Source organism: Aquarana catesbeiana, linkage group LG03 (assembly GCF_042186555.1).
Source record: "Aquarana catesbeiana isolate 2022-GZ linkage group LG03, ASM4218655v1, whole genome shotgun sequence".
Lineage (NCBI taxonomy): Eukaryota > Metazoa > Chordata > Amphibia > Anura > Ranidae > Aquarana > Aquarana catesbeiana.
The window spans coordinates 703,275,380-703,289,995 of record NC_133326.1 but is presented as its reverse complement, the minus strand read 5'-3'; the positions used below and the strand labels follow the sequence as shown (position 1 = coordinate 703,289,995).

Sequence of the window (14,616 nt, the reverse complement as noted above, 5' to 3'; positions counted from 1 at the left end):
TGGAGGATATTCCTGTCCTGCATGCAGAGAGAAGTTTCAGGATCGGCCTGCACTGCAGAGGAACATAACACTACGTAACATAGTGGAGAATTTCCTGTCTGCTCAGCCAGATCAGGAGGAGTCCGGGGGCTTCTGTACTTACTGTGTGGACTATCCTGTACCTGCTGTTAGATCCTGTCTGCACTGTGAGGTTTCTCTGTGTGATAAACACCTGAGAGTCCACAAAAAGTCCCCAGAACACATCTTATGTGACCCCCACCTTGTCCATGGAGAGCAGGAAATGCTCCATCCATAAGAAGATCCTGGAGTATTACTGCACTGAAGATGATACCTGTATCTGTGTGTCTTGTATGATTGGAGGACATAAGGGACATGGGATGGAGTCACTGGATGAGGCTTCTGAGAAGAAGATGGCGAAACTGAGGAATGTTTTGCAGAAACTTCTGACAAAGAGAGAGGAGACGGAGGAAAGAGTCCAGAGTCTGCAGGAACATAGGAGGAAAGTAGAAGAAATGGCAGCTGGTGACACCAAGAGAGTCACTGCCCTGTTTAGAGATCTCAGGAGACATCTGAAAGACCTTGAGAAGAGAGTCCTGAGGGTAATCTCCGAGCGGGCAGAGCGGGTCTCCATCTCCATCCGGAATCTGGAAATAAAGAAGGAGGAGCTGTCCAGGAAGATGTGTCACATTGAGGAGCTGTGTAACATGATGGATCCACTGACTGTCTTACAGGAATCAGACACAGGCGACTTGTGTGATACTGAGGATGGAGATAATGAGGACAGAGAGAGACATGAGGAACTCCTCCATGATGGAGGTGGTCTGGATGTGGCTGGGATATCGCACACATTACACACATTATCTGATATAATAACAGAGGTAAATGTATCCTTCTATATACAGGGAGCTGCAGACATTTTACTGGATGTAAACACAGCTCATAATGATCTCCATATATCAGATAACAGGAAAACTGTATCCTGGTTAGATAGAGACCAGAATCGTCCAGAAACACCAGAGAGATTTCAGTATTGTGCTCAGGTGTTGAGCACTCGGAGTTTCTCCTCAGGGAGACATTACTGGGAAGTGGATATCGGGGGATCAGGGAGATGGATAGTCGGGATGTGTTACCCCAGTATAGACAGGAGAGGAGAGCACTCAGTGATTGGACATAATAACAAGTCCTGGGGATTGTACAGGGATGGTGATCAGTATGGGGTGATACATGACACTAAAGTGATCCCCTTACCCACCAACAGTAACAGAGTCAGAATATATCTGGATTATGAGGCCGGTCGGATCTCCTTTTATGATTTGTGTGACCCGATCCGACATCTCCACACCTTCACCACCACCTTCACTGAGCCCCTCTATGCTGGGATATATGTACATAGAGGTTATATAAAGATGTGTGGGGGGAATCGGGAGAAATAAAACATGGTGACATCACAGGGAGAAGGGATGGGATTGGTGGAATATTCAGGATAATGAAGTGGGTGGGGCTTAAGTCAGTGCAGGTTTTTCTGCTATAAATGTAAGTGAGATTGATTGATCTATCTACTTCTCTAATTAAAGTGGTTGTAAAGTCTATTTTCTCTAATAAACATATTATACTCACCTGCTCTGTATAGTGGTATTGCACAGAGTCCCCCAATCCTCCTCTTATGGGGTCCCCCTCTGGTGCTCTCCTGGTCTTTGTCCTTGTGCTGCTACCTATGGGGGTCCCACCTGCGGGATCACTCCCAAGTCAGGCTGTGTGCATCTATTGATACACACAGCAACACTGGGACATTTCTTCCCTTAATGCAGGGAATGTCTTTACAACCACTTTATTAAAAAAAAAAGAAGGTATTGCCTCACTTAATGTAAACAAAGGGTAGGGGTGGGTACCATCATCCTAATTTTAGTCAATAGAAGAAGGAACGGGTTGACATGGGCTACTCCAAAAAAAATGCCCTGTAACGCCTGTGATGGTTGGGGGACTATCTCGATAGCCAGTAATTGAGACAAGTTAAGATAAAAAAGATTTGGTACATTTATTATGAAAAAATACATAACATACAGTCACAACAAGACAAGCTTGGAATTGTATGTAACACTAGAATACTGTAGAACCCATCTGGTAGGTGGGTCAAAATGATGTAGGTACAGACGATGTCCTCAACAAGTTTCGCAACGTATGTCGCTTCTTCAGGAAGTGTCAACCAAAACATCTAAAAGTAAATACAATCTTATAATTACAAAATCAATGAGCAAATAAAAAAATATTATTGTAGCAGAGTTACCAGTGAACCTTAATTTATGGAGTTTTGTATAAAACAGCGTAACTCACCAATGGAAACCCAAGAAAGCATCAAACGGCATTGGAGACACCTTTGTCGGATGTCCCTCCCTGGGGCGGACACGGGAGGCTATAGATATGAGACGGACTAGAATAGCAATGAAGAAAAATCTGCATGGAATCATAGTGTGGGTCCAATACTCCAATACACACAAAGAAAAAATTAGGGGGGAGGGACACCCGACAAGGGTGTCTCCAATGCCGTTTGATGCTCTCTTGGGTTTCCATTGGTGAGTTACGCTGTTTTATACAAAACTCCATAAATTAAGGTTCACTGGTAACTCTGCTACAATAATGATTTTTTATTTGCTCATTGATTTTGTAACTATAATATTGTATTTACTTTTAGATGTTTTGGTTGACACCTCCTGAGTCCTGAAGAAGCGACATATGTCGCAAAACTTGTTTAGGACATCGTCTGTACAGTCATCATTTTGACCCACTTACCAGATGGGTTCTACAGTATTCTAGTGTTAACCCAATGCAATTACATACAACAATTCCAAGCTTGTCTTGTTGTGACTGTATTTTTTCATAATAAATGTACAGAATCTTTTTTATCTTAACATGTGTCAATTACTAGGTACCGAGATAGTCCTCCAACCATCACAGGCCTTACAGGGCATTTTTTTTTTTGGAGTAGCCCATGTCAACCCACTAAAATGTGATGTATTAGTAAAGTGTATGTCCAGCCAGAACTTTTCTCTTAGTGATGAATGTGGTTGGGAAGGGTTAGAACCCCGCTCAGATATTTGGGGCTCTGGGGCTCCATTTGATAGATTTACTCTAACTTCCTGTCCTGCTGACAACGTTTTCCAGACAGGAAGTGAGGGGAAATCTTCTACAGCAACACCGGCTCAACTCACTAAGTGTAAAATACCACAGGGAAAATGGCGGGAAATGAACACATTCTGTATATAAAAAGTTATTAATTCAGAAAACAAATCTACTGAAATACTGCATGTGTTATATCTATAAATGGGAAATATTTTACACTGAAAGAATCTGATATTCTTTGTATCTGTCAGCCAAGGATTCCCATCTGACAGGATAATGACTGTTATTAAGAAAATGCCTTTAGTTCTAATTATTTTGGATGGAGTAATAGAAGGTTATGACTAGGGATGAGCCGAACACCCTCCTGTTTGGTTCGCAGCAGAACATGCGAACAGGCAAAACATTCGGCAGAACACACGAAGACTGTTAAAGTCTATGGGACACGAATATGAATATTCAAAAGTGCTAATTTTAAAGGCTTATATGCAAGTTATTGTCATAAAAAGTGTTTGGGGACCCGGGTCCTGCCCCAGGGGACATGTATCAATGCAAACATTTTTTTTAACAACAGCCGTTTTTTCGGGAGCAGTGATTTTTTTTAAATGCTTAAAGTAAAACAATAAAAATTAAATATTCCTTTAAATATCATGCCTGGGGGGTGTCTATAGTATGCCTGTAAAGTGGCACATTTTTCCCTTGTTTAGAACAGTACCACAGCAAAATGAAACTTCTAAAGGAAAAATTGTCATTTAAAACTGATTGCGGCTTTTAGAAAAAAAGAGCATGGGATCCCCCCCCAGTCCATTACCAGGCCCTTTGGGTCTGGTATGTATATTAAAAGGAACCCCAAACCCAAATGAAAAAAACAAATTGCGTGGGGGTCCCCCTAAAATCCATACCAGGCCCTTCAGCGAGCACGCAACCTGGCAGGCTGCAGGAAAAGAGGGGGTACGAGAGAGCGCCCCCCATCCTGAACCATACCAGGCCACATGCCCTCAACATTGGAATTGGGCTTCCAGATTCCGATAAGCCCCCCCGCCCGCAAACCCCCACAACCACCGGGCAAGGGTTGTGGGGATGAGGCCCTTTTTCCCATCAACATGGGGGCAAGGTGCTTTGGGGGGCTTCCCCAAAGCACCCTCCCCATGTTGAGGGCATGTTGCCTGGTACGGTTCAGGAGGGGGGGCGCTCTCTTGTTCCCCCTCTTTTCCTGCAGGCTGCCAGGTTGCATGCTTGGATAAGGGTCTGATATAAATTTTGAGGGGGACCCTTGCGCCATTTTTAAAAAAAAAAAATCAGACCTAAAGGGTCTGGTATGGATTTTGGGGGGACCTCTACGCCATTTTTTTTTTAATTTAGCGCAGGGTTCCCCTTAATTTCCATATCAGACCCAAAGGGCATGGAATAGATTTTAGGGGGACCCCCATGCATTTTTTTTTTAATTTTGATTCAGGATTCCCCTAATGTTAATACCAGACCCAAAGGGCCTGGTAATGGACTGGGGGGGGATCCCATGCTTTTTTTTCAATTATCTGTGTCTATATTGCAGAGACCCGACAATTCATTATAGCTGCAATCAATCAATGACAATTTTTCCTTTAGAAATGCTATTTTTCTGTGGTACTGTTCTAAACACAGGAAGAATGCGCCACTTTACAGGCATACTATAGACACCCCCAGGCACGATATTTAAAGGAATATTTCATTTTCATTGTTTCACTTTAAGCATTAAAAAAAAATCACTGCTCCCGAAAAAACGTTTTTGAAATAAATGTTTCCATTGATACATGTCCCCTGGGGCAGGACCCAGGTCCCCAAACACTTTTTATGACAATAACTTGTATATAAGCCTTTAAAATTAGCACTTTTGATTTTTCATGTTAGTGTCCCATAGACTTTAACAGTGTTCTAGCAGCTTTCGAACTTGCAGCGAACACCGCATATTGTTCGCTGTTCGGCGAACACCCAATGTTCGAGTCGAACTTATGTTCAACACGAACATCAGGCTCATCCCTAGTTATGACCCCTGTCATTTTTTTTTTTTTTTTGCTCATCTGTGTCCCATTGGGGAAATTTCCCTTCACTTCCTGTCCCATAGCCAAAACAGGAAGTGAGAAGAAATCCCTGCAAGTTAAAGCAGCATTAAACCTAAAAACAAACATTCATTATAATTGCAGCTTACCAATCCTTAGATGTGATGGCTGCATTCATTTTCTTTTTTAGGTTTTCTGTCTTCTATTTACACTTGCTGGTCCAGCCAGTTAGTCTGTTGTTTTTTTAAAGAAACAGGCTGTCCAGCAGAATGTATCAGTTACAGACATGAGACAAACCATTCAACTCTTACAGGTGTGCTTACAATGATCAGCTTGTGTTTCTTTATGTAAAACCTTTATACCAAAAGGAACAAAACTGTTTGCTGTAAGGGATTATAAAGTCTGAGATGGAGTTTGGCTTCAGTTGGTTAGTGTATCTAAATCTGCTAGTCCAGCCAACGCTCCCCTCGCCCCCAGACTGACAATGCTGTTGTCTGCTGTGCACCCTGTGCTCCTTCCTCCAGAGTTGTGTCTCACTACTAAAGGAGGTGTGTTACTGGCCAGATCACCATGTGAGAACAGAGGAGAAAAAGAAAAAAAAAAGAAAAAAAATGCAACCACCACATCTAATGATCGGTACACTGCAATATATTACATTTTTGGTTTAGTATTTGTAATGACAACCTGTATGAAAGGGGTTAAAGTCATTTAAGACATTCCATTTTCGAACACAAAGGCAGCTACCTAACACTTCAATCAGCCGAACGGTACCCATACAAATAATTCTCCCCCAAATACGAGACAAGGCTCTGTCTTGAGGTTCAAGCAGGAATGACTCTTTATTCATAAGCATGTTATACAGATCCCACTTCAAAACACTTCCCCCCACCCTTGGAAAACAGGGCGGGTTAAACTGTTCAATGACAATGGACACACAGGTCAGGTGTGTTTAACTTCTCATCAGTAAACAGTCTTAGCAGGGGGCTGCTGGAGGAATCCCCGCTCCCTCCATAGAGATAAACATCCCATAATCCAAGGCAGACAGACACAATAGAACAATGGAATACAGCCACACCCCAAACTAGCACAGCAAATAGTACACAACACAATGAGACAGCACACATTATATATACATATATACAGCATTGAGTCTGACTAGCACAGATCATAGTGGGGTTCTAATTCACCCTGTGCCCCTATTAGTGACTCCCGTCACAATGGCATATCCTGGGTCCCCAGAGTCTGTGTGTCTTGGGGGACATGGACCTGAATCTAAAGTAACACCACCTCCAGGATCCCCAGGCATACAGCTCACAAAGAGCACCGTTCCCCCAAATGCCAGGGCCCATAATCGGTCAGCAAGAGGATAGCATTCAGTCCCCTCCAAAAGCCTCTGTCCCGGCCAGATCTGTCACAGTATTGCTTTAAGAGAATCCCTGGTTGTCACCGGAACTAGTGTACCCATTGGACGATTTCCCCTCTATTACTGTCCTGGTGATATATAGGAGAGGATAAATAAGGAGTATATATAGCGGGGGATAAATAAGAAGTATATATAGCGGGGGATAAATAAGGAGTATATATAGCGGGGGATAAATTAAGATCAGGCTTGCCTGGAGGGAAAACGTTTTTCCTTTAGTTACACTTTAGGGATCCAGCACCCGCCGCCATCATAACAACCAGTGACTCCTCCCTGCTGTCAACCGAGGATGGAAGTGAGGTCAGACTCCGCCCCCAGAAGTCTAATATATTTTATGTTCTGTAATCAGATTTTTATGGGAATAAAGTGCTTTTATGATTTTACTCCACTATGAGCTTTGTCTTCTCTATACTATGTGTTGGAGTGATTGAAGGTGTGGATGGTGATTGGATCAGTGAAGGTGGAGAACAGAGAGGGGTGTCTGGTGGCCATAATAGGCTGCATTTGTCTTGTATAAACCTATGAGAGTCAAGGATTGCAGCGATTTGGGTGAGACTCCATTTTGTATATTGATTCAATGCGCGGTGGTGAATTGGAGGAACGGGGAGACATCCGCACTTATACTCTTTTTACTGGTGATTTCAGCTTTAATATCCGCTTGCCGACAGTGTTATAGCCAAATGATGGTTAAGTGAAGTGAAGCAGGGTTGCCATAGAAATGTTGGATTGAGAAGGAGGCTTGGTTAACAGTACAGGAAGTGCTCAATGTAAGGGCGGAAATACACTCTACTGTGGACTCAGTAAACAATACTTAAGATGGCGCTGCCTTACCCCTGGAAACAAGTTTTTTAAAGTTTCTTTAAACAATAAATAATATGCAATTTGGGCTGGATTACAGTGGCTATAGTTTGATAATTACTTATGTCAGAATGTTTATACTGAAATAATAAAATAGTATTGTAATCATGAAAATATGCAAATCTTTGATTTGGGAGATTTACAATTTTCTACTAATACCAACAAGAAATTCAAGTTCGTTGATCCGTGCTATTTTGAAGACAAGTGATACAAATGATGTTGCTTAAAAATATATATTTATTTACTAAAAATACAGTGCAAAATAATATCAGGTATATTTTGTGATAAAACAAATAAATTGATATACTTCTACATATCAAAGATAAATGATGGTTCAGATAATATTCACAATTCTCTTATTCAATTTCTTATAACAAAATACCACATTTCAATACTTAAATGATACTTGTACATTTTAAACCTGGTAACTTGTGAATAGCCTTCTGTGACTTCACGAACTTGTGTAAACAAATATTGTTTACCTTAATACTATGATGTGATCTCTTCTCAAAACCAACAGACCTTCTTATTACACTCTTAAATGCACAAACAAAAATTGTTATATTGTGCACAGCTTGATAATTTGATCAAAGCTTATATTTTAGATTTAGAATGAATCAATGGTTTAACACATACTATAACCAATCCAATTCTAAAACTTTAAAGTCAGTATTGTGAGATATAACAATATATATGTATCTCCCTTGGTTTAGAAGCAAAACAAATTCATGCTGCAGTCAGAATTCATTTCACTCAAAGCAGAACTAACAATGGATTGGATTAGTCAAGAATATGCTCAACCAAACTTCAATTACCTAAAAAGGCATACATTGGAAAGATTAATACTTTACCAAGTCTTTAAGAATTCTGTCAGTTTGAGAAGCAAGTCCCAAAAGAGACTTCTTTCCACCTTAGAGACAGACCCGTCCAGCAATCCTCAGAGCTCCTCCAGACCTTCCCATAGCTCCTTTCCCATAGCTCCCTTTCTGCTATTTGCCTCTCCTTTTTATCTCACCCCAAAAGTGGGTGTGGGTCTCATTACTATGTAATGGATGATGTCATATGACGATGGAGTTTATATATTACCTTGACAACCAAGACCAACGCCATTTTGAATAATTACCAATTTCAGCCTCTTAGGGGCGGTGTTGGATCAGAAATTACTTTAAATGTGATTGACATGACTTTCTGACCTTGGCTTAGCAAAACATCACTAATTGTCTAATGGTTGACAATCAAGTGTCAATATCCCCAGCCGTCCTGGCGCTTCTTAAAATATATGTGTATGAGAAAATATACCCCACACAATTAACTGGGGTTGTAAATGCCATGAAAGTGTAGTCAGGATTCTTACGATAAGCCAACCAGTTATTCATGAATGGTTCCTAAATAAGATACCATATTTGCACTCTATTAATAATATATGTGTAGTAAACAGGTTTATATAATATTACCTAATAAAGATACACTGTAAAGATGTATAAAAGAAACATTATTATTTAAAATATATCATTTGTGGATAAGCCCTTTTTTTGTTACGTGGTTTGTTCTGAAAATACTATTTAGTTTTGCAGACTGTAAGTTTGTACCAACTCCCCTTATCTATAAGTGTCAAAGACAAAAGACATATAACCTGGGATACTGCTATTTTTACACAGTCTCAAGACATAAAGCAACTTTTGCAACAATGCCTATTCATGGGCTGTGAACTCTGATTCAACTTTAGAGCCAAAATGGCTCCTCTCATGTTCGTTTGAAAAATATTCAATATAAAGGCCTATATATATATGAATATAAATTCTTTTAACCCCAAATGTTCTGACACTTATTATAATGGACTAAATGAAAAGCAGCATCCGAGTGGGAGAGTTTACTTCCTTTTTAAGGCTGTGAAGCCAACAGCCTCCTAGCAACCGGTGACACAGACTGTGGGCAGAGCCCGATGGCAAATCTGAAACACTAGCCCCACATGAGGTTTGTTTTGGATATTACAAAATATGTATTTCAAATAACCAATTACATTGTATCTAAAGAAAATCATCATCATTTTCTGCATGTCAGGGTGTTGGCACCATAAATAAGGGGCATATTTTGAGGGTACAAGGGCTGTGGCACATGCATGCAATGTACAGTGTGAATAGTCTCAGACTCTATATAAGCACACTCCTTTTTTAGCGTGATGCAACCACGTTCACCTTTCACCTTAGTGCGCTGAGTTTCTTCTCTATACCCATCTTTCCCTCTTTCTGTCTTCTACAGCTGGGAAGTATGATAATATTTACCTCTATGAAAAACCTCCCTCTTCTGCACACTGATGTTCATGTCTGATATTATCAACTCAACCCAGCCCCGCCCTGTGTTGTGTTGGAGATTGCATTCAAACACAACTGTATTCATCCTTATTGGCATTTCATTTTACTTCTCTCTTCTGCTGCCCGCAATGGCATCTGCTGATCTGAAAGCTGAGCTGGAATGTTCCCTTTGTTTGGACATTTATACAGATCCTGTAACGCTGAAGTGTGGACACAACTTCTGCCGGGTCTGTATTGATCGTGTGCTGGATACACAGGAGGGGTCTGGAGGATATTTCTGTCCTGAATGCAGAGAGAAGTTTCAGGATCGGTCTGCACTACAGAGGAACATCAAACTACATAACATAGTGAAGAATTTCCTGTCTGCTCAGCCAGATCAGGAGGAGTCCGGGGTCTTCTGTACTTACTGTGTGGACTCTCCTGTACCTGCTGTTAGATCCTGTCTGCTCTGTGAGGTTTCTCTGTGTGATAAACACCTGAGAGTCCACAAAAAGTCCCCAGAACACATCTTATGTGACCCCACCTTGTCCATGGAGAGCAGGAAATGCTCCGTCCATAAGAAGATCCTGGAGTATTACTGCACTGAGGATCATACCTGTATCTGTGTGTCTTGTATGATTGGAGGACATAAGGGACATGAGATGGAGTCACTGGATGAGGCTTCTGAGAAGAAGAAGCGGACTCAGAGGAATGTTCTGCAGAAACTTCTGACAAAGAGAGAGGAGACAGAGGAAAGAGTCCAGAGTCTGCAGGAACACAGGAGCAAAGTAGAAGAAATGGCAGCTGGTGACACCGAGAGAGTCACTGCCCTGTTTAGAGATCTCAGGAGACGTCTGGAAGACCTGGAGAAGAGAGTCCAGAGGGAGATCTCTGAGCGGGCAGAGCGGATCTCCATCTCAATCCAGGATCTGGAAAGAAAGAAGGATGAGTTGTTCAGGAAGATGCGTCACATTGAGGAGCTTTGTAACATGACGGATCCACTGACTGTCTTACAGGAAACAGACACAGGTGACTTGTGTGATACTGAGGATGGAGATAATGAGGATAGAGGGAGACATGAGAAACTCCTCCATGATGGAGGGGGTCTGGATGTGGCTGGGATATCGCACACATTACACACAGGTTTATCTGATATAATAACAGAGGTAAATGTATACTTCTATATACAGGATGCAGCAACTATATTACTGGATATAAACACAGCTCATAATTCTCTATATGTATCAGATGATAGGAAAACTGTATCCAGGTTACATATAGACCAGAATCGTCCAGAAACACCAGAGAGATTTCAGTATTGGTCTCAGGTGTTGAGCAGTCAGGGTTTCTCCTCAGGGAGACATTACTGGGAAGTGGATGTCGGGGGATCAGATGGATGGAGAGTCGGGATGTGTTACCCCAGTATAGACAAGAGACAAAGAGTGCAGTCATGGATTGGAAATAATAACAAGTCCTGGTGTTTGTATAGGAATGGTGATCTGTATGGGGTGATACATGACTGTAAACTGATCTCCTTACTCTGCTATATCTCCAGTAACAGAGTCGGGATATATCTGGATTATGAGGCCGGGCGGATCTCATTTTATGATCTGTGTGACCCGATCCAACACCTCCGCACCTTCACCACCACCTTCACTGAGCCCCTCCATGCTGGGATACTGGTGGGGAGAGGTTGTATAAAGATCTGTGGGGGCAATCAGAAGATATAAAACTGGTGACATCACAAGGAGGAGGGGTGGGATTGGTGGAATATTCAGTCAATAGTATAAGGAAGTGGGTGGGGCTTAAGTCAATATCCTGCAGATTTTTCTACTATAAATAAATGTAAGTGAGATTTCTCACTCTGTCACTCATTGATCACTGTGATTGGGTAGAATATCTGTCCAATTACTGCAGTATCAGTGAGTAATATGTTCCTTTTGGTCAGTGAACATGGGTGTGGTCTTTCTATCTATCTATCTATGAAATGTACATAATGCGATGCATTAATAAAGTGTATTTCCACCCAATATTTTTTTTCCTTAGTATTGCACATAGTTGGGAAGGGTTAGAACCCTGGTCTGGTTTTTAAAACTATATGGGACTCATTTAGATAAATCTACTCTCACTTCTTGTCCTGCTAGCAATATTTAACCAAAAAGGCAGTGAGAGGAACTTTCTAACAGATTTTCTTTTGTAGCATAGGGGAAGGCTAGAACCCCTTTAAGCTTTGAATTACTGTCTGTGTCCCCATTGGAGACTTCCTTTACCTTCCTGTCTGGTAAAACATTGTCAACAGAACAGGAAGTGAAGGGAAATCTCTCTAACAGAGCCCTGGATATAAGTAAAAACCCAACAGTGGTTCTTACCCTTCCTCAGTCCATCAAATACTAGCAGTATTAGGGTCACTCGTAACATAACTGTGCATCATGTTCTCCAGTCTCAACCTTCTCAGCTTCTCCACCAGACAGGATGGTATCTACAGAGACCCTTCATACATTAAGCTGATAATATGTAGAGCACATGGGAAAACAAAGAGGGAGAGGCCGTGGGAACATGATGAATGGCAATATACATTACAGTGCTGTCAACAGTCATCAACACCATCTGTTTGGTTGCTCCAAATCGCAAATTCTGCTCTACCGTGCTGAACAAGATGAGATGTATTAGGAAAACACAGGGTAACCTACCTCTTTCTGAAAGCCTCCGAGGGAAGTTGGGAACCCAAATACAAATTGTATGTAACATGGCCTTGTGAATGGCCATGTAGCGCTGTTGATACTGATATAGAGGTCTTCTGTTTTGGCCCTTTTTGTTATGGGGTGACAACACTCTTCCCTTGGTCTCCCACCAGGCATGTACTGGCCATTCGGACTTTCGGGAGTTTCCCCGTGGGCCGATGGCTCAGTGGGCCGGTTTCAGTGACAGCCTGTCAAAGTAATGGTGGCATGGCTCAGGCAGCCATTAATTTGAGCTCCGCTGTACTGCCTATGAGACAGGCATCACTAAATGACTGATCGCGGTCCGGTTGCAGCCCCAGTGGCCATTCTACCCAGACCGCAGCCTCGCCAAGTAGTTCCCTGTGTGTTCTCTCCCCGTCGCCAGCTCGCCTGTCTGCCTACCTGCCCCTCCCAATGCCGCTATGTTCACAGTATGGCATGCACGGCAGGTCCGTCTTTTTCCCATAATATTGCTGCACTGCCTCCTCCCAACACTGCCTGTCTTATTCACACAAAACATGAAGAGCGGCCGCTCTGGACAAAGGGCAGCACTTTTTAAGTTAAGAAGTGGGTGATTGGTTGCTAGGCAGTGGGGCGGTCCCAGCAATAAATCACCCACCTTTAACGTGAAAAGTCCCACCTTTTGTCCAGATCGGCTGCGCTTCATGTTTTGTGTGAAGAAGGTAGGGCTCTGTGGGGAGGAGGCTGTGCTGTGCTGTTATGTTATGAAAAGGACAGGGGTTTGATATCGAGAGAGGACTGTGATGGGGGTCTGTGATGGGGAGTCTGTCTGTGATTTGGGGGGTCAGTCTGTGATGGGTCAGTCTGTAATGGGGGGTCTGTGATGGAGGGTCTGTGATAGGGGGGTCTGTTATGGGGGGTCAGTCTGTGATGGGTCAGTCTGTAATGGGGGGTCAGTCTGTAATGGGGGGGTCTGTGATGGAAGGTCTGTGATGAGGCAGCCTGTGATGTAAAATGGGAGGGGGAATGTGATGTGAAGGGAGGGACTGAAGACACTGATGTAAAAGGGGGTCTGTGATGTGATGTGAAGGGGGACTGAAGACACTAATGTAAAAGGGGGTCTGTGATTTCTGCACAAACAAAACACAGGTCTCTGCAAGGGCATTAGAAAGCAATTGTTTTCTACAGTATCTCACAAAAGTGGGTACACCCCTCGCATTTTTTGTAAGACCATACAGCGGTTTAACAGGACAGGTTCCATTTAGAACATGCCTCACCATGGTCAACCAAAGAAGTTGAGTGCACCTGCCCAACATCATATTCAGAGGTTGTCTTTGGGAAATAGACGTATGAGTGCTGCCAGCATTGCTGCAGAGGTTGAAGGGGTGGGGGGTCAGCCTGTCAGTGCTCAGACCATACGCCGCACGCTGCATCAAACTGGTCTGTATGGCTGTCATCCCAAAAGGAAGCCTCTTCTAAAGATGATGCACAAGAAAGCCTGCAAACAGTTTGCTGAAGACAAGCAGACTAAGGACATGGATTACTGGAACCATGTCCTGTGGTCTGATGAGACCAAGATAAACGTATTTGGTTCAGATGGTGTCAAGCGTGTGTGGCGGCAACCAGGTGAGGAGTACAAAGACAAGTGTGTCTTGCCTACAGTCAAGCATGGTGGTGGGAGTGTCGTGGTCTAGCGATGCATGAGTGCTGCCGACACTGGGTAGCTACAGTTCATTGAGGGAACCATGAATGCCAACATGTACTGTGACATACTGAAGCAGAGCATGATCCCCTCCCTTCAGAGACTAGGCCGTAGGGCAGTATTACAACATGATAACGATCCCAAACACACCTCCAAGACGACCACTGCCTTGCTAAAGAAGCTGAGGTTAAAGGTGATTGACTGGCCAAGCATGCCTCCAGACCTAAACCCTATTGAGCATCTGTGGGGCATCCTCAAATGGGAGGTGGAGGAGCGTAAGGTCTCTAACATCCACCAGCTCTGTGATGTCGTCATGGAGGAGTGGAAGAGGACTCCAGTGGTAACTTGTGAAGCTCTGGTGAACTCCATGCCCAAGAGGGTTAAGGCAGTGCTGGAAAATAATGGTGACCACACAAAATATTGACACTTTGGGCCCAATTTGGACATTTTCTCTTATGCAGCGTACACACGGTCGTACTTTTCGACCGGACTTTACCAAATCCGGCGGACAATC

The 14,616-nt window shown here is 42.9% G+C and overlaps 2 protein-coding genes across 2 annotated transcripts; both read left to right on the top strand.

Annotated features, from left to right (window-relative positions):
- The first annotated feature begins 512 nt into the window (after positions 1-512).
- Positions 513-1,433, top strand: LOC141134339 (E3 ubiquitin-protein ligase TRIM39-like). Its single transcript, XM_073623912.1, has one exon. The coding sequence runs from the start codon at positions 513-515 to the stop codon at positions 1,431-1,433; it is 921 nt and encodes a 306-aa protein (XP_073480013.1).
- An 8,073-nt stretch (positions 1,434-9,506) lies between these two features.
- LOC141133609 (E3 ubiquitin-protein ligase TRIM39-like) lies at positions 9,507-12,177 on the top strand. Its single transcript, XM_073623086.1, has one exon. It carries the CDS (start codon positions 9,743-9,745, stop codon positions 11,447-11,449), a length of 1,707 nt encoding a protein of 568 aa, XP_073479187.1. The 5' UTR covers positions 9,507-9,742; the 3' UTR covers positions 11,450-12,177.
- The last annotated feature ends 2,439 nt before the right edge of the window (positions 12,178-14,616 follow it).

Coding starts and splice junctions, on each gene's coding strand:
- LOC141133609 (XM_073623086.1), top strand. CDS start 9,743: ATGTTCATGTCTGATATTATCAACTCAACCCAGCCCCGCCCTGTGTTG.
- LOC141134339 (XM_073623912.1), top strand. CDS start 513: ATGGCAGCTGGTGACACCAAGAGAGTCACTGCCCTGTTTAGAGATCTC.